General features: G+C 40.8%; 2 protein-coding genes and 1 long non-coding RNA gene across 4 annotated transcripts in view; 1 reads left to right on the top strand and 2 right to left on the bottom strand.

Annotated features, from left to right (window-relative positions):
• The window catches only part of LOC138963832 (uncharacterized), a 38127-nt gene extending 20674 nt beyond the window's left edge, over positions 1-17453 (top strand). The window contains exons 2-14 of one of the 2 annotated variants that reach the window (XM_070335686.1): positions 6607-6862; positions 7236-7350; positions 8466-8827; positions 9438-9605; positions 10171-10307; positions 10575-10773; positions 11185-11365; positions 11580-11678; positions 11926-11991; positions 12477-12540; positions 14422-14484; positions 14921-15108; positions 15888-17453. In XM_070335686.1, the coding sequence (XP_070191787.1) occupies positions 8468-8827; positions 9438-9605; positions 10171-10307; positions 10575-10773; positions 11185-11365; positions 11580-11678; positions 11926-11991; positions 12477-12540; positions 14422-14484; positions 14921-15108; positions 15888-16423 (2061 nt within the window). In that variant the 5' untranslated portion in view covers positions 6607-6862; positions 7236-7350; positions 8466-8467 and the 3' untranslated portion in view covers positions 16424-17453. Of the gene's footprint in view, positions 1-6606; positions 6863-7235; positions 7351-8373; positions 8828-9437; positions 9606-10170; positions 10308-10574; positions 10774-11184; positions 11366-11579; positions 11679-11925; positions 11992-12476; positions 12541-14421; positions 14485-14920; positions 15109-15887 lie in introns of those variants that run through there. The other variant, XM_070335685.1, reaches the window with a different exon arrangement.
• Positions 17454-17536: 83 nt separating this feature from the next.
• On the bottom strand, positions 17537-21851 carry LOC138963835 (uncharacterized). Its single transcript, XM_070335688.1, has 7 exons — positions 21698-21851; positions 21014-21067; positions 20399-20452; positions 20173-20252; positions 19864-19980; positions 19328-19393; positions 17537-18984 (listed from the first exon to the last, which is right to left on the bottom strand). Exons 1-7 carry the CDS (start codon positions 21751-21753, stop codon positions 18686-18688), a joined length of 726 nt encoding a protein of 241 aa, XP_070191789.1. The 5' UTR covers positions 21754-21851; the 3' UTR covers positions 17537-18685.
• Positions 21852-23500: 1649 nt separating this feature from the next.
• LOC138963831 (uncharacterized) lies at positions 23501-25788 on the bottom strand. Its single transcript, XR_011454932.1, has 3 exons — positions 25703-25788; positions 24271-24416; positions 23501-23615 (listed from the first exon to the last, which is right to left on the bottom strand). It is a non-coding gene; the product is annotated as an uncharacterized lncRNA (long non-coding RNA).
• Positions 25789-27528: the final 1740 nt, after the last annotated feature.

Genomic DNA, 27528 nt, shown 5'->3' with positions numbered 1-27528 from the left:
ACTTGAAGAATTTTGTAGTAATGAATGTTTTTGTTCACATCAATTTTGACTCGGTTTAAAGACTTTCATCTGGAATGTTCATAGATCAACCCATAAAAGTTTATCAAATTCCCTTACCAATAAATACACTTTAATTTTCCATGACCAGTGGCTGAACTTCTGTAACACTGACATTCAATTACAATAACATTAACATGCTTCCATTTGAAACTTCTCGGTCTTCATCGTGGATTGACGCCCTCCCAAAGTCTATAGTAATTGAAGCCCTCCGTCGCTTCGCTCCGTCGGGCTTCAATTAGCTTTTGTCGGGCGTCAATCCCCGATGAAGACTTTGAAGTTTCAAATGGAAGCATGTTAATCACTTAATGTGTAACTGAACAGGTGGGGGCCTCATCAGATCAAAAAGCTGTGTCTGGCAAGAACCGTAGTGAAGGCATTACATCCGCATCAAAGCGACGAAGGAAAGTGTCCATTCTAGCTCTGCCCTCTAAAGTCAAACAGCAGTAAGTCCACTCATAATAAAGCCAAAATGAAGTATTGCCAGTCATAATTATGATAATATGACTGGCAATACTTCATTTTGGCTTTGATTTTTGTTTGTTTGTTTGCTTAACGCCCAGCCGACCACGAAGGGCCATATCAGGGCGGTGCTGCTTTGACATATAACGTGCGCCACACACAAGACAGAAGTTGCAGCACAGGCTTCATGTCTCACCCAGTCACATTATTCTGACACCGGACCAACCAGGCCTAGCACTAACCCCATAATGCCAGACGCCAGGCGGAGCAGCCACTAGATTGCCAATTTTAAAGTCTTAGGTATGACCCGGCCGAGGTTCGAACCCACGACCTCCCGATCACGGGGCGGACGCCTTACCACTAGGCCAACCGTGCCGGTTTTTGGCTTTGAAGGGCAGGCTAAAGGTAGTCACTTTGATTAACTGGAAATAATTCATGCAAGTTTTTGTCTTAGCTTTTCTTACCTGAATTATTGCGTAAAGCCATGAGGACCACTCATCCTCCTACCTCTGGTGTAATGAGGGTAGTAGTCCATTTTTGCCGCAAGTATCTGGATAAAAAAAAGCATACACAATAAAATATTTTGTGTTGCCTCAACGTGCATGTCCACCCCCCCCTCCCCCCCCCATGTGACCATCTTATCAAGTTGCAGATATTGCTAGTGGTCAGTGTGTTCCCAACACAAATGTGACAAAGGGGTGCTGGTTTTTGTTTTATTAGGTTGAACTTGAAGAATTTTGTAGTAATGAATGTTTTTGTTCACATCAATTTTGACTCGGTTTAAAGACTTTCATCTGGAATGTTCATAGATCAACCCATAAAAGTTTATCAAATTCCCTTACCAATAAATACACTTTAATTTTCCATGACCAGTGGCTGAACTTCTGTAACACTGACATTCAATTACAATAACATTAACATGCTTCCATTTGAAACTTCTCGGTCTTCATCGTGGATTGACGCCCTCCCAAAGTCTATAGTAATTGAAGCCCTCCGTCGCTTCGCTCTGTCGGGCTTCAATTAGCTTTTGTCGGGCGTCAATCCCCGATGAAGACTTCGAAGTTTCAAATGGAAGCATGTTAATCACTTAATGTGTAACTGAACAGGTGGGGGCCTCATCAGATCAAAAAGCTGTGTCTGGCAAGAACCGTAGTGAAGGCATTACATCCGCATCAAAGCGACGAAGGAAAGTGTCCATTCTAGCTCTGCCCTCTAAAGTCAAACAGCAGTAAGTCCACTCATAATAAAGCCAAAATGAAGTATTGCCAGTCATAATTATGATAATATGACTGGCAATACTTCATTTTGGCTTTGATTTTTGTTTGTTTGTTTGCTTAACGCCCAGCCGACCACGAAGGGCCATATCAGGGCGGTGCTGCTTTGACATATAACGTGCGCCACACACAAGACAGAAGTTGCAGCACAGGCTTCATGTCTCACCCAGTCACATTATTCTGACACCGGACCAACCAGGCCTAGCACTAACCCCATAATGCCAGACGCCAGGCGGAGCAGCCACTAGATTGCCAATTTTAAAGTCTTAGGTATGACCCGGCCGAGGTTCGAACCCACGACCTCCCGATCACGGGGCGGACGCCTTACCACTAGGCCAACCGTGCCGGTTTTTGGCTTTGAAGGGCAGGCTAAAGGTAGTCACTTTGATTAACTGGAAATAATTCATGCAAGTTTTTGTCTTAGCTTTTCTTACCTGAATTATTGCGTAAAGCCATGAGGACCACTCATCCTCCTACCTCTGGTGTAATGAGGGTAGTAGTCCATTTTTGCCGCAAGTATCTGGATAAAAAAAAGCATACACAATAAAATATTTTGTGTTGCCTCAACGTGCATGTCCACCCCCCCCCCCCCCCCCCATGTGACCATCTTATCAAGTTGCAGATATTGCTAGTGGTCAGTGTGTTCCCAACACAAATGTGACAAAGGGGTGCTGGTTTTTGTTTTATTAGGTTGAACTTGAAGAATTTTGTAGTAATGAATGTTTTTGTTCACATCAATTTTGACTCGGTTTAAAGACTTTCATCTGGAATGTTCATAGATCAACCCATAAAAGTTTATCAAATTCCCTTACCAATAAATACACTTTAATTTTCCATGACCAGTGGCTGAACTTCTGTAACACTGACATTCAATTACAATAACATTAACATGCTTCCATTTGAAACTTCTCGGTCTTCATCGTGGATTGACGCCCTCCCAAAGTCTATAGTAATTGAAGCCCTCCGTCGCTTCGCTCTGTCGGGCTTCAATTAGCTTTTGTCGGGCGTCAATCCCCGATGAAGACTTCGAAGTTTCAAATGGAAGCATGTTAATCACTTAATGTGTAACTGAACAGGTGGGGGCCTCATCAGATCAAAAAGCTGTGTCTGGCAAGAACCGTAGTGAAGGCATTACATCCGCATCAAAGCGACGAAGGAAAGTGTCCATTCTAGCTCTGCCCTCTAAAGTCAAACAGCAGTAAGTCCACTCATAATAAAGCCAAAATGAAGTATTGCCAGTCATAATTATGATAATATGACTGGCAATACTTCATTTTGGCTTTGATTTTTGTTTGTTTGTTTGCTTAACGCCCAGCCGACCACGAAGGGCCATATCAAGGCGGTGCTGCTTTGACATATAACGTGCGCCACACACAAGACAGAAGTCGCAGCACAGGCTTCATGTCTCACCCTGTCACATTATTCTGACACCGGACCAACCAGGCTTAGCACTAACCCCATAATGCCAGATGCCAGGCGGAGCAGCCACTAGATTGCCAATTTTAAAGTCTTAGGTATGACCCGGCCGGGGTTCGAACCCACGACCTCCCGATCATGGGGCGGACGCCTTACCACTAGGCCAACCGTGCCGGTTTTTGGCTTTGAAGGGCAGGCTAAAGGTAGTCACTTTGATTAACTGGAAATAAGTTTTTGTCTTAGCTTTTCTTACCTGAATTATTGCGTAAAGCCATGAGGACCACTCATCCTCCTACCTCTGGTGTAATGAGGGTAGTAGTCCATTTTTGCCGCAAGTATCTGGATAAAAAAAGCATACACAAAAAAATATTTTGCAGGGTTCCACATCACGTAAAATTGGAGGTATTATACCCTCTGACCCCCCCAAATCACGTACGAGACGCTCTTTGAAAGGGTGTCGGTAAGTAACAATTATTTTGCCAAGAGGTATAATAACATACGACTTGAAGGGAAAAAGGGTATGACTTTGATCGTTTTACAAACGGTACGACTGGTTATGCGACGCTCGAGGTTTTTTTGGGTGTTTTTTTTCGCGGGAGACTAATTTCGGAAAGCTTCACCGGCGATCTCGACACGTGTTTTACTGTCTCCGGGAAGTCGGCGCTGTCAGCGTGACCAGAGTTACTTCCCCTCCGCTATTTTCGGTTCTGTTGGTTCCGCGAAGACCGCGAGCGTGCAAGTTTGCAGACGATCAGTTTTGTCACTGACTTTGTGTTTGAAAAGGCCACGACCAAGAAAGCCTGTTGCAGTTGATCCAAAACAACGAACTTTGACGTTTGCATTTTTGCGATACCTGATTTTAGCATTTTTGGTGACATTCTCTTGACCATTCCAATCACTTCTGTACCCTGTGAGAGAGGCTTTAGTCAACAGAACCGGGGGAAGTCAAAGCTAAGGAACCGACTCTCAGTGGAGAGACTGGCCTAACAAAATGATGATTAAACACGTAGGCACTGACCTAAAGCGTGACATCACTGGAAGGGCGGCATTGCAAGTGCACGGAGCCATGAGGAAAACTAAGGAAATCTGTTGACAGTGGCTGTGACTTGCAAAACAAAACACCAAGACTTCACCCAAAGACTGAGTTACAGAGTAATAATTATTAGAGCCATACAGTTGCAACGCCCTTTCAATGATGCCACGCTTTAGTGTGTTGAAACTTAGATTGAACTGTTGTTGTGGAGAGACACAGTCACAAGTGTGTTGCAGATGTGAATTTCAACAGGCACTTGATAGGTGTGTTGTTAATTTGTAACCAACAACTGAACAGGCAAATAATTTCAAACTTATTGATACTCATAATAATATTCTTGTTGTTGTGGAACTGAACTGACTTTTCATAGCATTACCCTGAATTTTGGGGGAAAATAACTGTGGCACTGCACTGGTAAACTCATAATTGTCAGTTGGTGGCTGGGTTCTGGGTTATTAATAAAAGTTTACTGTTCAGAATTTCAAGCCAGTTTACTTGTTCGTTTTGTGAAAGCTCTCAGCCTCTGACTAGTGTTTTGATACCCCGGTAATTGCTGTAAATGTTTAAGTGTTATCATTGACCTGTATTAGATAAATGGTGTTATTCACTTATTGTAATGCTACAAGCAAGAATTTACACATATGACATTTCCCAATGGTCATAAATTATTTCCTTTATTCAAAGCACTCTCAAATTGACAATGCAATCTGCACACATTGACATCATGCATATATATATGCAAGAACCTGGTAAAACAGCAAAGCAATACACAGAGTCGCCGACAACATGCCATACCCTTTGATCAATCAGGAAAGGGTATGAAAACCCTTTACTTTTATGGTGAAAGGGTATGAATACCCTTGACCTCAGAGCCTGTGTGGAACCCTGATTTTGTGTTGCCTCAACGTGCATGTCCACCCCCCCCCCCCCCCCCATGTAACCATCTTATCAAGTTGCAGATATTGCTAGTGGTCAGTGTGTTCCCAACACAAATGTGACAAAGGGGTGCTGGTTTTTGTTTTATTCGGTTGAACTTGAAGAATTTTGTAGTAATGAATGTTTTTGTTCACATCAATTTTGACTCGGTTTAAAGACTTTCATCTGGAATGTTCATAGATCAACCCATAAAAGTTTATCAAATTCCCTTACCAATAAATACACTTTAATTTTCCATGACCAGTGGCTGAACTTCTGTAACACTGACATTATAGTGACAGTCAGTGTCACTGACAAGTCAGCGTCCCTGTCAGCATGCAGCAGCACTCGCTGCACTGTGACCTGAGAGTGAGAAACTATACTCTATAGACCCAAATGAAACACAGCACTCTGAACGTTTTCACACGACATATTTTACTCGAATTTGCAAATGTGTTCTTCGGGTTGGTAGACTAAACGCTTACAATTAAGCTTACATCGAAAGAAATCGATGCGCAGAAAGTTCACCTTCGTCGCTTCGACAATGTTCAGAATCAGAGCACTCAGCACTGACTCGACTGAGTTGTGGAGAGAGCGATGTGGAAAGTAAAAATCAGGCTTATGATCAGCATTGTATTTCAAATTACTTACGTATATATTTTACATTGCAAAACAATCAAATAAAGTCATCAAAAGTTGTTTACCAGCAGAGCACATCAGAAAAAATGGCGTCCTTTCACATCTCCGATGAGGGCGGCAGGTCAAATTTCGTCTGACTGTGGTCGAACCATTTGAAGATCAATGGATCCGTGATGGCTCATAGTGTGAATTGTGTATCTTTTCACAAAAGACAAGTTTCGCAAAACGAGAAGAAGCACGAATGGGATACATATTTCATTATTTCGAGTAAAACAAAATTCCCACAAATCTCATTTTTTTTACAAGGAACACTCTCAGATAAAAATATATTTGACAATTTATCATAGTTGCCCTAATGACCCCATTTTCCAAAGGTCAACATAAGTCTCAAAATTACTTTTTGATTTTTTTCCTAAACGGTAAATCCCAAATTGATGCCATTTACAGACAAGACACTTTGGGCACTGTCTTCTCATAGCGCATAGGGTCGATGCTGTCAGTCCAATGGGATTGCAGAAAAGGGGCCAAACCTTAGGTCGACCGATTTTCGGTCGACCTAAATCGAAAGTGTTGTAAAATGGGGGCCTTAGGGCGACAATTGGTCGACCTAAGGAGGCTTTAGGATTTATATATATATATATATATATATATATATATATATCGTTCAATTGTTTTTTCACTAGCCACATTTGTTGCTCTTGATTTTGTTTAGAGCTTTTGTATGCAGTCAGTTATAGATTTAGGTTATGTTCCCCTTAATTATAAATGTTTTAATTTTTTTATCTTGCTATTTTCTTTGTGACATTTTAGGTGACAAACCACAAAGCAGCCACACAGCTCGGAAAGAAAAGGCTGAAACAGCCTGGGATAAGCTGCGCAAGAAGCTCTTGGAATCTCGGCTTGAAATGTTGGCTCCGTTTGCGGTGGTGTGTTATTTTGCCAGGCAGACCTGCAAGATGGTTCATTTGTCAGGTGCAGTGACTGTGGACCCTGTGTCTTTTACTGTCTGACCTGTGACAGTAAGATCCATTCAGTCTTGCAGTTCCATAAGCAGTATGTGTGGACAGTAAGTACAATGTAGATGTATTTTTCTGACAATATGTGTTCGTGTTGGCTGGGACACCAATTACATTATCAATAAATCAGGCTTTGATGGCAAATGCTCTTTCACAATTTCAAACAACTGTCTTCTAAATTGTACAAAGAACAGGTGTTTGTAAAACAGGAACATGCATGCAGGAAATGTGAAACATAATTTGATACATGTAGCACCATTTTCCGAAAGCTCCCTGTCTACGAAAGCTTCCTTAAGGAAAAACATCTCTTGATTTAAAATTACAATTTACATTTTACCTTACCTGAACTTACAAGTTACATGTGTAAAATACTATTATTTTTACATAACAATAAAGATATGTGCTTTTTGTTTTCAATTTCAGGAAGGCAAGACCTATCTGCCTGTGAAAAGGGTTCCTCGTCTCTGTCAGCAGTCTCTTCATCAGTGTCAATGTGATGCAGTGCAGACTTCAACTATAGTGCTGTTTGATTGCGAAGGTAGGACAGTATTCTGCAGTAATGATTTTATGACTGAAACTGAAAGACAAGAGGTTTGTAACTTTGTACATGTATATTAATATTATACATTAAACTGATTCAAGATCAAACGATAAATTGTTCCATTAAACAGGGGAACCTAGTTATCAGTTTGATTGGCATGGGTCGATTCCAGCAGTACAGATGAAGTGAGCAGAGGTGTATCATTCTACACATTCTTGACCTCAATATTAGAAACAATTTGCATCATGACTAATCCTGAGACAAGTAGGACCCGATATGTTTGTTGTTGTATCTTTGGTAATGATGGTGTTCTTGCTGTCAACGCTCGACACAGTGTCTCCTGAAAAAAAAGGTTGCACAATGGCCTATTGGTATGATGCCTCCAAAGCGGAAGGTCACGTGTTCGAATCCCGGCCGCGTCTGGTGGGTTAAGGATAGAGATTTTTCCGATCTCCCAGGTCAACTTATGTGCAGACCTGCTAGTGGCTTATCCCCATCCGTGTGTACACGCAAGCACCAGACCAAGTACGCACAAAAAAGATCCTGTAATCTATTTCAGTTCAGTAGGTTATTGAAACACAAAAATACCCTGCATGCTTCCTCCGAAAGTGGCATATGGCTGCCTAATTGGCAGGGTAAAAATGGTCATACACATAATAATCCACTCAGGCAAAAACACAAGTGTGCATGGGAGTTTTAGCCCATGAACGCAAAAGAAGAAGAATGGATTGTACAAGACCGACATCAATGTGCCTCCAGACACACCAACCCCCTAGACGGCCGAGGCTGTGGCTTCTGATGTTCTTGTGTCAAACCGCCTCCTGACTCTGCATCAGATGGCTTGCGCTGGCATCTGCCCGGTCCTTAGCCCATTTCAGGTCTCCTCTAGCCGCCGGCAGCCAGCTGTATGCAAACACCCCTCCCCCCACCCCCGCTGCATTTTTGTTTTCCTTTTTTTTATATAAAGCCTGGTTTTTCCATCTCACATGCCCCTAATGGCTTTGCCGTGAGGGCGTAAAGCTTACATTTTCCCAAGACCCATATCATCAAGACTGTGTAATTCAAAGCATCATTTGGTGAACTTTAAATATGTTCAATGATTTTACTCTCAGGGATGTCGAGCGATGCTGTGATTGAGCACTGCCTGTGCCATCGTGAACAACTGGCTGTGACTCTTCTGCGTCATGGTTTTTGGCCTGCAAGCCCTGCCAGCCCCAAGGTGGCCTTCAGCCTACAACTGATGGAGCTCTGCGCGTGTTTGCAACTTCATGGCAGTATCTCAGTCCAAGCCATTGCCATGTCCTTGAAGGAAATGGATCCTCTCCTTGGACTGAGACCACAAGCTTCCTCAGTGCCAGATCTATACAGGAATCTGTTGGGAGCGATTAATGAATATCGTTTTCACCGCTCACAGATAAGCAGGACAGGAGCTCTGAGCAAAGCCAGCATTCATTCCTGCCCTGTATGTTCAATGGTAAGTTTTTATATGCATATTAAGAATAAGGATAAGATTTTATATAGTTCTGTGAAGTTACCTTCATGGAAATTTGGGCTGCTTTCTCACTGCGGAAAGCGAGCTGCTATACAGTGTACGGCGCCATACACATTTTAGTTTTCTCCCTACATGCGTGTATTCATGTTTCCAAGCCCTGAGACTTTCGCTGTGAATTTGGGTTGGTTATCATGCGCATGCGTGCACACGTGGGTGATTGGTCACCGAGGAGAGTCTGCACTAAGTTGACTCTGGGACGTCGTACGAAGAAGACTCTGGGACCTACTGTTTTACTGTAATTTAAACGCACTGGTGACAAACTATTAAAAATCACTTGATAACTGTCATAAATGTGTAGAATGAAGCATTGCATGGGGTATTTACCATCTATAAAGACTACCCTACCACAGCATTTAAGAATTAGATAATGAATATTTAAATGCTAGTTCACATAATTCTTGCCATTATTTTGTCAGGTTCCATCAAAAATGATTTACTATGAGATCACTTTATGTTTGAAGTTTCTCAAATTGACCTATTTTCATTTGCCTTTTTGTGTTACATTGATATTTTTTATTGTCTTCTTATACAGAATCCAAGCGGAGCTGTGACGTCACTAGATGGCAACTTCGGTCTTGTGCACAAAAGAAGGACAGGGGGACTGGAAAAAGCCAGACACCAAAATGTCTTTTTTTTTAAAGACGAAAATGTCCAGCAGTTTGTGCAAGACTGGGCAGCTGACAGGCGAAATATTGCAACGGTAGGGGCATTGTTTGTTTTTAGTGGAATTTGGAAATTGTGCAAATATTCTGTTTTATTACATGTGCTCAACTCTGGAGCATTTCCATTTGGTCTGGACAGACACGTGTAGACATTTTAGCAAACCACAAGTTAAACCTGTAGGTAATGAATCATCAAACTCCTGAGCTTAAACAATGCCCTTGCTTGCTGCTTGGTAAATCTATGAAAAAGTATATCCAGATGCCTCTATACTTTCTGATAAATGATGACAAAACTATAGTGGATGTGAACCAGCCCTAGAGTCTGGTTGCTTTAAATTGATGTGGCTGACTCCGACCCAGCAGGTAACCCTAGTCTTGTACAGTAACCGGCAAATCAGAGATAAGTTCACACATTGCCAGTCATATTTATTGCCGTCAACAAACAGTGTGTGAGAAGTTGTTTTCCTATTAACACATTGGCATGATGTATTTTGATATGACAAGATTATTCTCACAGAGTATAGATAAAGTGACTGTTGTATGTTGTAATCCATTCTGTGTTTCCGCAGGGTATAGTACAAATGTATCATTCCTCATTTGCAGAACTGTTCCCAGTTTCAAGCAGGGGATACCCTCCGATCCAAGAACAAAACAGCGGGGCTTGATGTTACTGGGGTGTTTGGCTCTGTTTGTCAGCACGAGTTTCCTGGGGTCATGGTGAATCTGAAGCATGGAGAAAGGTATTTTTCTCTCCATCCCTTTTTCTACTCTCTCTCTCTCTCTCTCTCTCTCTCTCTCTCTCTCTCTCTCTCTCTCTCTCTCTCTCTCTCTCTCTCTCTCTCTCTCTCTCTCTCTCTCTCTCCCAGAATCATGTCAAGTATATAAAAACAAAACCCCATTGAATATGCTGCATAGATTATGTTCATGCTGCGAAAGCTGACATGGGGAGTTGATACTGATAATATTAACAGGCACATTGACTAACACACGTGTTGTCTACTTTTCAGGCTTTCCTATCCAGTGTTTATTCTCCAAGACCTGTTGTCCAGAACCAAGAACATCAGTGCACCACAAAAGCAGCTGGTGATGTATGATGTGGCGTGCATGCTTCGGAAACACCTTGAAGTGAGGAAGAGCCAGCTACTTCAGCACTTCACTTTCAGTGTGCCTGCCTTTCACAGGTTTGCACACAATATGGCTTGCCAGGTATGATGGCAGACTTGTTATCTGATTGCTTGTGTTATAAAAGATACAGTGCCAAGTATAGATAGTTTCAAAAATATGCTGGTAGTTGTAGCTGGCCAGATTGTAAATGTGTGTTTCCACACTACACAGGATGACTGAAATGACTCAGTCTTCATGTCAAATTGTAACAATTCTGAGTTTCGAAGACTCTCTGACCCCTTCAGGCTCCACTTCCCCAACCACTGAAATATATGTTTTGGGCTGTATTCCATTTAGAAACTTTGGTAGCTGACTGAGGAATGCAGTATGAAAAATGCAGTAATCAGTTGTTGGTTTGGACTGTATATAAGCTGTCTGGTCACATACATCTGCTGGTAAAATATTGTGTGTTCTGATGTTGTAGAGTAATCTGTTTTTGCATACATTGTTCAGCTGTCATTTGGTCAACGCTGTACCGTTGGAGCTGGTCTACATGACGGAGAGGGGATGGAGAGGGTGTGGGCCTATCTGCGAGGGTTTGCCAGTGTCTCCAAACAGATGACCTTGGCAAATCGGGAGGACCTGCTGACGGATGCTCTGCTGGCTTACTCACGTCGCAGCTTTGGACAGCTCAGTATGTATTGTCTATGCTTTCTATTTGTTCTGTTTGATTTGTGAGAACTACTGCTCTGTCCTTGACAGTTGTAATGAATGTCCTGGGTAAAAGTTTTCATTGCACTACCTCAGTAATTTTGTTTTAGCTATTTGACTAGATTTGTGTTGTTATTAAGAAGAAAGGGATTGATAAGCTGTGGGCTCGAATATAATAAATGTTGATCTGATTACAGGGAAGAAGTTGGTTGGCCAAATGGAGACAGCAGATCGGATACAAAGAGAAGCCCAAGCTGATCTTGAGCCTCTTGAGAGACAACTTGTACGAGAGGCAGGTAAGTTTTGTTCAGGTTTTTTTCTTCTTATGTAACAGTGTACAGCTTGCTCGTTGATCACTGGTCATTGAAGGGCAAATGTACAGAATGTGTTCAGAACACTTTTCAGGTTTACTCAGGAGGTGAAGAAAGTGCTATGTTTCCCTTTATTGTCAAGTCTTATTTCTTTTCTCATCTTACTTGATTTGGGTGACCCCCTTCCTTTCCTGTTATTACTGAGCATAACTGCACAGCATTTTCATTTTAGGTGGGGACTCCCAGAATTGGCTGGATTCCTGGAAGGCTGAGGTGGCCACACAGACCAACAACAAAGGTATATATATATATGTTATTTGTATTTTTTTACCAAGATATGACAGTTTACACAGATTGAGACAATAACTGGTCTGTGAGACGCACTTTGAACAGTGTAAAATGCCATATTTTGGTCCTTGTTCATTTCTTTGACTTGTATTGTCAGTGGTAAAACAGTACGGCAAAGCAATAACACAGACAGCAAAAAGTACCTTTGCACAGTGTAATATATTTGTATAAATGAATTCAAGCCCTGCTTTTTATGCTGGTGTGTGGTTACATCAGTCCAAACCCCTAACCAAACTATGTATATCTGTGGACAGTTTAAGTCATTTTTGCCACTAGTATCCGGTTCTCCAAAGTTGTGATACATTGTGAGTACTGATCAATCTTATCACGAGAAGATGAGCATGACTTGTGGACAGCACAGGCCCCTGCAGTAAACTATGTCAAATATAACATATGGGCAAGCTTCACAAAATTCATGTTGTGTTCTGTCCACAGGTACTGACAAGCTATTTCCGAAGGAAGAGTACTGTTTTAGCATTGTGCAACTCTCAGAAAAAAGGTACCTGTTTTCTTTGTTTACTCATCTGTTTCTGCTGTACAGTGGAACCCCCCTTTCAGACTCCCTCCGTTTAACCTTCGCCGGCACTCGTGGGTCCGTGCGGACCCAGAAGGGTGTTTGATTGCAAATATCTCTTAAACGAGTTGGAATTTTTGAGTCACTTGAGAAAAAGTGACTCTATGTAATCGGTCAGTGTTAGTCTGTCCGGCCGGCCGGCCGTCCGGCCGGCCGTCCGTAGACACCACCTTAACGTTGGACTTTTCTCGGAAACTATCAAAGCGATCGGGCTCATATTTTGTTTAGTCGTGACCTCCAATGACCTCTACACTTTAACGATGGTTTCGTTGACCTTTGACCTTTTTCAAGGTCACAGGTCAGCGTCAAAGGAAAAATTAGACATTTTATATCTTTGACAAAGTTCATCGGATGTGATTGAAACTTTGTAGGATTATTCTTTACATCAAAGTATTTACATCTGTAGCCTTTTACGAACGTTATCAGAAAAACAAGGGAGATAACTAGCCTTTTCTGTTCGGCAACACACAACTTAACGTTGGGCTTTTCTCGGAAACTATAAAAGTGACCGGGCTCAAATTTTATGTGAACGTGACTCATTGTGTTGTGAATAGCAATTTCTTCCTGTCCATCTGATGCCTCATATAATATTCAGGACTGCGAAAGTGACTCGATCGAGCGTTTGCTCTTCTTGTTTAATAAGCTTTTAGAAATGCCTCAGACACCTAACAAGCTATCATCTCCTAAAAGTTCATTAAATTTCAGTGATAATTAATTAATTAATTAATGGTCAAATTTAGACTACACACGGAAGCATTCGTGGGGACGTGCGGACCCATACTTCTCAAAGAAGGAAAAGCGTGTATACCCTTCCGGGGCACTCGTGGGTCCGTGCGGACCCAGAAGGGTGTTTGATTGCAAATATCTCTTAAACGAGTTGGAATTTTTTAATGAGCTTTTAGAAATGCCTCAGACACCTAAAAAGCTATCATCTCCTAAAAGCTCATTAAATTTCAGTGATAATTAATTAATTAATTAATGGTCAAATTTAGACTACACACGGAAGCATTCGTGGGGACGTGCGGACCCATACTTCTCAAAGAAGGAAAAGCATGTATACCCTTCCGAGGCACTCGTGGGTCCATGCGGACCCATACTTCTCAAAGAAGGACAATTGTGCAAACCCTTCCGTGGCACTCGTGGGGCCATGCAGACCCATAATATGTTACCAAATACCGTGTGTAGTCTAAATTTGACTATTAATTAATTAATTAATTATCACTGAAATTAAATGAGCTTTTAGGAGATGATAGCTTTTTAGGTGTCTGAGGCATTTCTAAAAGCTCATTAAAAAAATTCCAACTCGTTTAAGAGATATTTGCAATCAAACACCCTTCTGGGTCCGCACGGACCCACGAGTGCCACGGAAGGATATGCATATTTTTCTTTCTTTGAGAACCATGGGTCTGCACGGCCCCACGAGTTCCACGGAAGGATATGAACATTTTTCCTTCTTTGAGAAGCATGGGTCTGCACGGCCCCACGAATGCGTCCGTGTGTAGTCGATAACGAGTGCCGGCGAAGGTTAAAGACCTTGTTTTCTCAGATTTGTGGAGGTCTAAAAGGGGGGTTCCACTGTATATCGTAAACTCAGTAACTTTGTCAGACCTAGTGTGTGATGCTACATTCAGTGTATTTGGATTATTTGGGTGCTTACTTTTTGACTCGCCCGAGTCCATCAGATTGCATGGGAACGAGAGGGGTACTGAGTCTACACCCGACTGCCTGGTAAGGATCAACTCTAGCACCATACACATACAATGCACAAACATGTTTTTCAACATACAACTTTGGTTTATCCTCCAGGTCAGCATTCACCTCATCCTCTGTCATTCAACGAAAGGAATCTCTTGCCATAGAAATGAGACAGTAAGTACCTAACATTTAGAATTAAACAAAGGTCTTCTGTTGTTAGGGCGCTTCTTTCTATGTCTAGATCTAGCTGGATCTACACTGGATGTTGGTCGTGAGGTATATGTCACATGAGCCCATTTTAGCTTTACATGGTTGATACTGTGGTTCACATCGCCATTTAAAAAGATCTCTTTATATACAGTTTTAAATTTACAGCCTGAAGTTGAAAGTTTTGTTCTTTTTTCTCGTGCCTTGTAGTCTGATTATCAAAAGGGACAGGGGATATGAAGCACAGTAATAGCCTCCTGGTTCATTGCTATTGTTGTGGGTTCAAACCAGGGTCTGGCACTAGCACCATCAAATCCCTTGGCTAGTTCATCAGATGTAATGTTAGTATGAAAAATTGTTCTGGTTATGACTTTGTAATCACAAAATTCCCTGTCCTATATAGGCTAGAGATTACAGCTGCCAAACTCCAGAACAAGCTGAAGATTTCATCGCCTTGGTCAGCCGAACGAGATGACGTGCGAGCCATAGCTGTAGAGGCGAAAAAGAAGGTTGTCAGCTCCACCGTGTCATCGGCTTTGGGTCTTGCCAAAGAAAGACAGTTTTTATACCACCTCTTGGCGAAATACACAAGTAGGACATTGGCCTTTTTTCTTCTTGAAAGCTGTACTTGAAAACATTTCTTTTTATATATATTCTAATACTGGTCATGCTTAGTGTGTATCACCTTTACTTGTGTGGCAGTTATATTTGATGTCATTTTAACAGTGCAAGAAAAATAGAATTATCAACAGAAGACAAAAACTGTACCACAGTATAAACACAAAATGTGTTAATTGTAAAGGAACTCACCGTTCCCAAAAGCAAATGAACGTACTTGACAAGTGATTATGGTTCATGGTGAAATCGTTTTTATCTAGTCATGATTTAAAAAAAGGATCTAATTACAGAGCCAACACATCATGTTTTATTGAGTTTGACTAAAGGGTATTTTAGCTTTCCTGCATTTTTAATGAATCAAAAAACAAGAAAGGTAGGTTGTTGGAATGTTTGTTATTGACAAAACAATACATTTACAGATTGGAACGTTGGCAGTCTTTTTACATTTAGTCAAGTTTTGACTAAATGTTTTAACGTAGAGGGGGGAATCGAGACGAGGGTCGTGGTGTATGTGTGTCTGTGTGAGTGTGTAGAGCGATTCAGACTAAACTACTGGACCGATCTTTATGAAATTTGACATGAGAGTTCCTGGGTATGAGTTCGACAGCTACTTGACTAAATGTTGTATTTTCGCCTTACGGGACTTGTTGGTTTTGGATTTGCATTTTTAATGGGTTCATCTGACTGTATGACTGAATGACACTGGCTTTATGTATTGATACATAGTTATTTTGTTGTTGATGTAATTTCAGATGGACAGGCTGTTGCTGCACGCATAGGAAAACAGCTGCAAAAGAATAGTCAGCAGATCAACAAAGCAGCTGACACTCTGACAAGCCTTGGCTTCACAGTGTCGCCTGACCAACTGTCTGACCTTGATGGCGAATTGTACAATGATTGCAGTACCAGTCCAATCTGTGCTGTCATGAAGAAAGCTGCTCTTCGAAGAGCGGATCTGGATAGAGCATGTGAGGCCAAAGACCAGGTCAAGAAAGACATGCGTCTCTTCTTAGAGTACTTGCAAGAAAAGCAGAGCGAGCTGGATGAAGAGATACAGAAAGATGTCAAATCCCTTCAGGAAATTGGACAGCGACATTTGCTGTGTGTGCGAAAAATGTATTTAGAAGGCATATTTCAGCAGTGCCTTTCAGATTTCTCGTTGCACCTAGACCGCATGCCAGAGTACATTCCAAGTGAACTTGGCCTTCTGCTCAGTCAGCGTGACATCAAACTTGACCTTGTCAGTGTTCCAATAGAAGAAGGATGTGACAGTGATGATGAAATTTGATTCACAGCCATACATTAGGCCACACAACATTGGACTGTTGTGCGAGTTGATAAACAGGTGTACATTACACAATGTGTATGTCGTGGGGAGTTTTGGACCAATTATGTTTGTTTTATAATAAGTTAACATTGAGGTTATATCTTTGATGTTTTTGAAGCAAGACCTTTGCAACTTTAACATATTTTCATTCACCTGCTCTGCCTTTCCAGCAAATACTCAAAGAGGCAATGTTCTTAGGGTTTGATAATTGACTGGATTTATTATTATAAGAAGCTTTTTTAAGGGGGGTGGTATTATACAGTGGAATCCTCCTTTTAAGACCTAAACAAATCTGTTGCACTGTTATGAGACATGACTAAGATGAGACTGTAAATGCACAGGGGGGTCCCTTTGTATTGCGTATTTTGCATGCACATAGCATATATCTGCAGGGACCCCCCCGCGGGTTAGGGGGAAGAATTTACCCGGATGGTCCCCAGCATGTCGTAAGAGGCGACTAACGGATTCTGTTTCTCCTTTTACCCTTGTTAAGTGTTTCTTGTATAGAATATAGTCAATGTTTGTAAAGATTTTAGTCAAGCAGTATGTAAGAAATGTTAAGTCCTTTGTACTGGAAACTTGCATTCTCCCAGTAAGGTAATATATTGTACTACGTTGCAAGCCCCTGGAGCAATTTTTTTAATAGTGCTTTTGTGAACAAGAAACGATTGACAAGTGGGTCTATCCCATCTTCCCCCTTTCCCCGTTGTGATATAACCCTTCGTGGTTGAAAATGACATTAAACACCAAATAAAGAAAGAAAGAATCTGCAGGGAGGTTTAGAGAGTGATATTAGGAGGCCCAAAATGCCATGTGCATGTGTGTGTGTGTTTACTCATAAAACAGTAATTCCAGCAGAAACCTGTGATGTACACACTCATTTTAGCTAAGTAGCTGGCTTTACTGTTATGTACATTGTAATGCAACCCGTGATCCCTGCTTTGCAGTCTCAAAATGTTTTCGTTGAAAAAATAAAAATGTGGTGTCAAAAGCGAGGGGAAATCTGTGTTGTGTGTGTGTATAACAAAAAAAACCACCAAAATCAAACTTTCACAATAAAACAACAACCACAAATAATTGGCAAATCTGTTTATTCACAGAAAAACCTAACACTATACTTCTCATCAGGGAAGCAAATGCAAAACACAATGTCGCAATGCAATAAGGTAGAACAAACAAGTTGCGTAAGGCGAAATTACTACATTTAGTCAAGTTGTGGAACTCACAGAATGAAACTCTTTGCACTGCATTTCTTTCACAATGACCGTAGTCCGCCGCTAGTGCAAAAGGCAGTGAAAGTGATGAGCCTGTTTAGCGCGGTAGCGGTTGCGCTTTACTGCATAGCACGCTTTACTGTACCTCTCTTTGAACTTTCTGAGCATGTTTTTAATCCAAACATATATCTATATGTTTTTGGAATCAGGAACCGACAAGGAATAAGATGAAATTGTTTTTAAAACGATTTCGGAAATTTAATTTTAATCATAATTTTTATATTTTTAATTTTCAGAGCTTGTTTTTAATCCGAATATAACATATTTAAATGTTTTTGGCATCAGAACATGATGAAGAATAAAATAAAAGTAATTTTGGATCGTTTTATAAAAAAATAATTTTAATTACAATTTTCAGATATTTAATGACCGAAGTCATTAATTAAGTTTTAAGCCTCCATGCTGAAATGCAATACCGAAGTCTGGCCTTCGTCGAAGATTGCTTGGCCAAAATTTCAATCAATTTGATTGAAAAATGAACAGTGCCGCCTCAACTTTTACAAAAAGCCGGATATGACGTCATAAAAGACATTTATCGAAAAAAGTAAAAAAAGTCCGGGGATATCATACCCAGGAACTCTCATGTAAAATTTCATAAAGATCAGTCCAGTCGTTTACTCTGAATCGCTTTACACACACACACGCACAGACACATACACCACGACCCTCGTCTCGATTCCCCCCTCTATGTTGACTAAATGTAAAAATCAGTCATTGTTGGGTGAGAATATACACAGTTCTACCATGTTCTTTCCAGAGTGTGATGTCTGCAAAATGATCAAGAGAAAAAAAAGTATTTCCACTAAATGCCAACTACTGCTTTACTCATTGTCCAGTTCCATTATTTTGCTGTGTGCACATATCTGAACCTTCAGATGCTGTGATCGGTTCTTGAAAGATAATATGTCTCGCACTCACATAAAGTCCTTTTTTTCATTACTCACACCAGTCATTGATTCAATTTACTGAGTTTTCTTCTCTCTGCCACAATCATGTTCTTGACACAGAATTTTATCTGGGTCCACTTTCTGTTCCTTAAAATGGGACATTTCTGTTGCACTTCCAAACAGTCTGCTTTGCCCGGCAAAGTTTCAGTGGCAATAAACTTAGTAAGATTCAGACCAATAGCTTTTCTCTCCTCGGCGCTCCACTTTTTTCGTATGCAGCCTTTCTTTCCTTCTTCAGAATGCCCGGGTCGGGTCACTGACACTGTTGTTGGTGCAGGCGATGTGGACCCCATCTGGTTTTCTGAAACAAAACAAAGGAAATCAGACACATGGGATAAACTTTTAAACTTTTTTCTATGGCAGACTGGACGACCTACAGCGCACGGCAACATTTGCGCGGAGAACCGGCGTTTCCATCTGAGTGAGCGACAAGAAGAAGAAGACACATGGGATAAACTTTTAAACTGCGTAGATTTAATAACAATTTTTGTAAAAGTTGAAGCTGGATGCACACATTATCATTATGCCAAAGGATTTAACCGAGTTTGATTTATCCAACAATTTTATGATAAGGTGTCCGGCAACATTCATTTGTTACGTTTCAAAAAAACAATTTTATTACTTTCACTCTGTTACACACTCACCAATCGGACCAGACAACAGTGCTGCAGGGTCAGACTCCTCTGAGGCCACAGCAGACATCAATTCTTCTGAAAAGTAGCAAGATAACTCATGGTACAAGCCTTACCGTACATACAACTACACAATGAATTACACCAACCTAGCTAAACCGTCGCGATATAACCTTCGTGGTTGAAAACGACATTAAACACCAAATAAAGAAAGAAAGAATGAACCTAGCTAAATCAACCTAGTTGCTTTCATCAGAATATGTGATTTGCCACCATAACAATTCATATTATGATGGTGGTTGCTCTTTGGCCCGCAAACACTCAGCACAGTCATTGAGAAGATTCTTCATAGTTACAAAGGAGTTTTACATATTGAAAAACCCTTAAACAACTTTCGACAAAAACATTATGCTTTGACATGTTTACCCATACTTTACCAGATGTAGAAACTGACTTCTGAAGTAAAACTGCAAAATTTACACTGGTATAATAACTAAATATATGAAGCACTGCTTGATGTCATGACAGAAGCAAAGATACACACACACCTCTTTTCTGAGAGGGTCTTGTTACTTGATTGACAAGCATGTGGAGATCAGACGGCAGATCGGACGGCAGTGCTGCAGAGTCGGGCTCCTCTGTGATCAAAGCATCCATCACTTCTTCTGAAAAGTAGCAAGATAACTCATGTTACCAGCCTTACCGTACATACATCCACACAATGATCACATTTGTCTCCAGCTACGATGTGTACCTAGCTATTTTCTGTTGGATATTAGACATGTCAATTTAAAGCAAGAAGTAAACCTTTTCATTCAAACATTGCTTGTTATTGTTAAACAAAACACTTTGAATACCTTTTTCTGCTCCAAAAACTTGAGAGAACTCATTCATAAAGCCATCAGTGTCATCTGCAGCAAGCGATTCGGATTCCATCCTGTAACAGAAAGATATTACATTCTTTTCAACTGATCTCAAATTTTAAAAAAAACCAACATCACACTTTTCACACACATTAATATTGAAGAAAAGAAATATTTCTTCAATATCTGACAAATTCTTGAAATCTGAGTAGCGTATTACCCTGTGGTGTTGTCAAGAGCAGCGGGTGGAGCTTGCTCATCCACAGTTGTTGGTCTGCAACAAACAAAAAAACAATGTACATTCATAGGCAATTTGTACCACAAAAATATATAATCATATAAGTACTTGCACAAGAAACAGACACTGTCCGGATCACACTTGACTTAAAAATAATACGCACCCATGCCTATTACACACAGAAATGTAGGATGAGTAGGGTGGGAGGCACAAATGCATTTCCCAAATCGAATACTGTAAGCTACTTACACACAAAAGTGAACCTTGAAAACGCCTACCCCCCGTACAAACGTTTAAAGCACATGCTTTAAATCAACCTGGCATTTTGGTGGTGTCAATCTTGAAATCCTGGCTGTTTCAATACCTTTACCTGACCAACCAAACATTTGGGAAACAGTGGTTAAAAAACCAAACTTTTTTTGAAGCACTTAAAACAAACCAAATATATATTAGATACTTAGACTGAAGTGAGATTTCACCACCATGGGTTGTCCATAGGTGTTGGAATTAAAAATATTGATGACATCCTTCAACTCAACACCGAACAGATGAAATAACAAAAATTAAAAAGTTCTTGAAATCTGGGTAGCTTTTTACCCTGTGGTGGAGGCAGGAACAGTGAGTGGAGCTTGTTCAACCTCAGTTGTCGCTCTGCAACAAAATCAAAACAATGTACTCTGAAAAATTGTGCGTCACTACATTGGGGTGTGCACGTTAAAGATCCCACGATTGACAAAAGGGTCTTTCCTGGCAAAATTGTATTGGCATAGATAAAAATGTCCACCAAAATACCCGTGTGACTTGAAATAATAGGCCGTGAAAAGTAGGATATGCGCCGAAATGGCTGCGATCTGCTGGCCGATGTGAATGTATTGTGTTAAAAAAAATTCCATCTCACACGGCATAAATAAATCCCTGCGCCTTGAATATGTGCGCGATATAAATTGCATAAAAATAAAAATAAAAAAATAAATCCCTGCGCTTAGAACTGTACCCACGGAATACGTGCGATATAAATCTCATATTGATTGATTGATTGAAAAATTGTTATGGAGACCAAAAAAACGTCTGATTGATACAAAAAAAGTAGAAAATATGAGTTTTTGAATTTACAGGAACACTTCTTGTGTAATTCTACATAATACAGATGTCAATATTGTTATGGCCTAATAGGGCTTGCTAAACTAGAAAACTACAGAACTCTATTTTTCTGTATCACAAAACAAATTCAAAAGAAAGAAGAAAAAAAGAGGTGAATGGGGAAGTTTATTCAATACTCACAGTCCATGAATAACGATCTCTGCATCAAGGAGTCTCTTCAAATCACTCCGGGACATTGAGCTCACGACGTACTTTTTCAGCCCTGCAGGCCAGCCGCTTATTCTGATTTTTCCAGCTTGCACTGCTTTCCAAGGAAATCCCTTGAACTTCAAGGTACACCTGCCTCAATAAAAATAAATAATAAGAAAGAAACAAGTCGCGTAAGGCGAAAATACAATATTTAGTCAAGTAGCTGTCGAACTCACAGAATGAAACTGAACGCAATGCCATTTTTCAGCAAGACCGTATACTCGTAGCATCGTCAGTCCACCGCTCATGGCAAAGGCAGTGAAATTGACAAGAAGAGCGGGGTAGTAGTTGCGCTAAGAAGGATAGCACGCTTTTCTGTACCTCTCTTTGTTTTAACTTTCTGAGCGTGTTTTTAATCCAAACATACCATATCTATATGTTTTTGGAATCAGGAACCGACAAGGAATAAGATGAAAGTGTTTTTCAATTGATTTGGACAATTTAATTTTGATAATAGTTTTTATATATTTAATGTTCAGAGCTTGTTTTTAATCCGAATATAACATATCTATATGTTTTTGGAATCAGCAAATGATGGAGAATAAGATAAACGTAAATTTGGATCGTTTTATAAATTTTTATTTTTTTTTACAATTTTCCGATTTTTAATGACCAAAGTCATTAATTAATTTTTAAGCCACCAAGCTGAAATGCAATACCGAAGTCCGGGCTTCGTCGAAGATTACTTGACCAAAATTTCAACCAATTTGGTTGAAAAATGAGGGCGTGACAGTGCCGCCTCAACTTTCACGAAAAGCCGGATATGACGTCATCAAAGACATTTATCAAAAAAATGAAAAAAAAGGTTCGGGGATTTCATACCCAGGAACTCTCATGTCAAATTTCATAAAGATCGGTCCAGTAGTTTAGTCTGAATCGCTCTACACACACACACAGACACACACACACACGCACACACACACGCACATACACCACGACCCTCGTTTCGATTCCCCCTCGATGTTAAAATATTTAGTCAAAACTTGACTAAATATAAAAAGAGAAACACATTATCTAATGTTGTCATTAATATGTAAAGCATTATGCTATACAAGAGAAGACACTTGGCATTGTTGCAGGGATGTCCTTTTCCACACCAGCATGCCCATGTCACGTTAAATCAAGACAGGGCATGTTGAACTGCCTCATTCACACGACTGACTGGTGTCCTCATTTGCACCACAAATCCAACCATCAATGATCAAGTATTGAGCGCTACAATTTTATTTTGTCATTTAAAAACAGTTTGCAGTAAATTTTAATTTGAAACATATGCATGAAACATGTAACTTACTTGCTACTCCGTTCATCTTAGAGCGAACATGCTCTTGCAGCTCTGCAACCGTCGCAGTTCCGTCGCGGGAGGATCCATCTGCAATGATAATATCAGCACAATGCTTGAGAATGAACACAAAGGAATAAGACAACCAGTTGTATTTTTACATCCCTATAAAATAACAACACGCATAAAAAGCAAAAATAGTTCTCACTTAAGCTCAAGTGTTATAGTTAGACTGGTGGAATAATGTATTAAAGCAACACTAAGTGGGGTCATTAATAGCCACATAGACCTTTACCTGATCCTTAACAAAAACCAGACATGTTATAGAGATGACTCTGAATGTGCTCCTTCGTAGGGGTAATATCCTTTGTTTAAACCAAATCTATCCTTCTGCATAATCTTTTTCTTTGTTATATACATACATTGGTTCTTGATGCGGTCGATCACATCGTCACTGTTCAAAAATATGGTTTTGACAACTCCATATCCAAGGACTTCACAGCATCTTGTTTTCTTTTCCACTAGCATCACTCCACTGTCAATGCCCAGATGACCCAGCTTCTGCAGCTAAGAAAGGCAACATAAAAATAAATATATGAGAGAAAAAAATCAAGCAAACAAAACAAACATTGCAATATAAATGGGACTTTGAAAAATATAAAGTATGTAAACAACCCGACACTAAGTAACATACTGAACTTACTGGATAGTTACACTTCCAGCTCATGGATCCACATTTTATTTGACTGGAAAAGCCTGAATTTGATAACAGCTGAGCCGGTGTGAGATGCTCTTTGTTGTACAAACTGTGCTGGACTAAACCATGCTGTGAAACCACAATAAAACTATTATTTAAAAGGAATGTAGGGGATCAAGGCACAAAAACTATTCTCTGAATTACAGACCATACATTCAGTTACATGTAATACACAAAAAAAAGGTCTGCATGTACCAAGGCTGTCTGGTAAGCATTAAAACCCACCGTCTCAGGACTGAGTAATTGGAATTCATGAATCAAAAAACGAGAAAGGTAATTTATTGGAACATTTGTTATTGACAAAACAATACGTTACAATCACATTTAGTAACGTATTTTGTTAAAATACGTTTTGGATTTGTTTATGGCATACATGGTTGTTTGCCCGCTACTTTATCGTAAATAAACCTCTTGGTCAATGTTTCCACCTACAGTTGATATATATATCATAATATATACACATACCAAGTGTATCAGTGTCTTTTTTAAAGAAGCCGGGTCTGTTTCGGCTTGGAGGCGTACCTCCGCAGCCTTCGCTGCACATCTGTCCTTCTCTTCCTTTGATAAGGCATGCCAGGATGGAGCGCCTGCTGCACACTGCAACCCTTGCCCTATTTGAACAGGTGGAACATGACATAAACATTGTCAATGACACATGCAAAGCTATAAGCAACAAACAATAGCTGCATTAGAAAAATACTGACATTACTTGTAACATGATGTTAGTCAAACCTTACTACCATGGGTGATTTCTCACAGTTGAGTGCAAATAGTACCAAAACAGAAGCGAGACTGGAAAGACTATTCATCACTGACCACTGCCCAGCTAGCCGTTGATCGTATCACTGCTGTTTGTATGTAAAAATAAACAGTCAATCATACTATCCCTGTGTCATAATTTGTGTGTTTGGTAACTGGTATGTAACAGGCAAGTGAAACTGCTTACAGGCAGTGACTTACATGTGGTTACCCGCCCAGCTGACGAAGTAAAATTCTGAGATTTGGCCATCCCCAGTAAAGCATGTGATAACTGATATTTTCTGAGAACTGCTAAGACTCTGAACTAATAGTTCAACGCATGCCTCTGAAGTCTCAATCAATAAATGGTGCTTCATGTCCCACAGGTACTTTGCCTATTAGGGGCTAGAGAATATTGTTCGATACCGTGCGTGTTTAAAAAACAACAAAAAACACACACATATACAACACAGTTCGTTTTGCGAGATATGGTGCATGTATGACATATACCTTAAAAAGTTCAATTAAATATGAAGAGTAAGACATTCATCTATGACTGGTGTTTTTGTGTGCGTTGGCACGCAACCACAAATAATTTAATTAAAAGGAAAATTTTTTTGTGCATTCAATCGCAGAAACTGCGGTAGGCCTAAGCCAAAGACAATGTATGTGTGTGTGTGCGGTGCACAGCAGCCCGCCTGCCTGGTGAGGCAAGGCCCTTCGCTCCCAGCAGTCAGTCTTGCACACACAACACGCGCAGACGGAAACGCTGACCAGCAGACGTGCATCACGCATAAAGTCTGGTGTACCGCTACCCGCCTGCAGTGTTGGACAGAAGCTGTCCTTCGCTCCCTGCTCGGCGGGCGCTGAGGTACACAGTGAGGTGGGCGTGGTACCAGTATGGTGGCGAATGATGTGTTATGGTGGTAACAAGGGAGAGGTCTCAACACAATCCCCTGGGGTGGGGTCGGCAGCAGGGTAGGTGCCACATGTACCACATGTACATAATAAGGGGAATAGGCCTCGTGGGTATGTGTATCTGAAGTCTCCTGACCTTTCTCAGCTTTTGGCTTTCAGATCTAATAATATTTTAGTTGATGCAAACATGCCAATACAGCCACTAGCTGAATGTTACACATTCAACTAAAATTCGGCTTACCTTTGCTTATTTCACTCATGTGAACGTGGTAACCGTTCATCTTTGGACCGGTCATTCTCCTTCCTTAGCAGCTGAGCAAAATTCTGCACACAGATAACAAATTACTAATTTAAATAGTCAAGCATTCAGAATGGCACACACACATTTGCTGGACAATCTTAACTATATGTTTATCTAACATGCACATTTTTACCAAGACAGTGGATGCAAATTCAAGCCCTTGGAGCGACTTTAGACGTGAACGAATCAGGTCTGGACGCTGCCCCGCGCGCTTTGTTCCGACCGGCTACATTATACTGATATTACTGATTTACTCATTCAACTTTTCACGCCAAAAGATCAGTCTCTTTTGCTGCAACCAAAAGACGACAGCTGTCAACAATATTTACATCACTTAATCAAATATCTAGCAGTTATTTTAACTTACCTGAGTTTGAGTTTTAGAGCTGGACTGTCGAAAGGTGCAATGTCAAAGAAGCCTCGATCGTGCGCGAATAAAGACTCCCGCGATACTTGCTGCGTTTTCAGTTACGGTAGTTAACTCCCTTGTTCCGTCTTTTCACTGGGAAACCATTACAAAATATTGCATATTAAAATGTTTTGCCCCAGCAGAAGAAATGTATCGGTATATCCCTTTTAACAAGTATACGTATATGTTCATGCTAAACATGTCTCACTGTTGTTTTTGTTTTTCTTGATTTGCCTGTAAACAAAACGAACTGGGCGGCACATTTATTTCGGCAACTTGCCGCTAGCGCATGCGCGGAGTTTGCGATCCTGTCTAATATGCAGGGGCGGACGAGGGGGGGGGGGTTCTGGGGTTTCCGGAACACCCCCCCCCCCCCCAGCTAAAAAAAAATATATTTTTGTGTTTTTTTGGGGGGTATTAATCAGTGACAAAACCTGCTGCCTGAAACTGGTAATGATCATCCTCAGAATGCACCAGATTGCACCATTTTGCATCCTTTTTTTCAAAATTTTCCGGGGGGGCATGCCCCCGGACCCCCCTAGCAAGCTAGGCGCTTCGCGCCGTCGGCTCGGCGCTTCGCACCCATATATTCACAATAAACTTTTTGACCCCCCCCCCCATAAAATGAACTGATTCGCTCCTAATATGTATCTATGATCTGACAAAGAGTAACTTTGTTTTGCTTTTATTTTGTAGGACGGACGGTGGAAAGGGGAGGGGGTGGGGATTGTCGTCAAGGGGGCGTGTCAGTTGCTCTGCAGACGCTCTCCAGTCAGTTTTGATTGGCTGCGAGTGTCGGAGGCTGTCAGCTGGACCAGAGTCCACTTTCAAAGTGCATTGTAGAGACGAGATGTGCAAGCCGGTAGGCGGATGCTCCGCAGACAGCCCGGCCAAGGTACACTTTCGAAGTATCGAAGTATACTTCCCACGGCTATTCAGCCGTGTATTTGACATACTTTCAATCCGCTATGACCGAGGTGCAATACCTCCACACACACACACACACACACACACAGACTCACACATACATACACACACACACACACACACACACAGCGTGTTATCCATAGTGTGTATCACCATGACTGTCACACTGCATGTCGTCATCAGACTGTGCCAACAGAACACAGTGTCAGTGGTTGACAATAGTGTCGTCACTCACCAACGTTGCTTTCCATATTAATCAGCACAGCTATTGAAGTATTTTCACTAAACAAGCACAATAGTATTCATGTCACTCTCAATCAGCACAGCTTTTGGGTGTTTTGAGTCAACAAAGTTACTTCTTGTAACAGTATTAACAAGGTCAGTCATGAAGTATATTCAGTCAACAATGTTATTAACAGTATTCACCGGC

The sequence above is a fragment of the Littorina saxatilis genome, linkage group LG4 (genome assembly GCF_037325665.1).
Source record: "Littorina saxatilis isolate snail1 linkage group LG4, US_GU_Lsax_2.0, whole genome shotgun sequence".
NCBI classification, from domain to species: domain Eukaryota; kingdom Metazoa; phylum Mollusca; class Gastropoda; order Littorinimorpha; family Littorinidae; genus Littorina; species Littorina saxatilis.
Note: the sequence above shows the minus strand (reverse complement) of the source record. Positions and strands in the feature narration are given on the sequence as shown.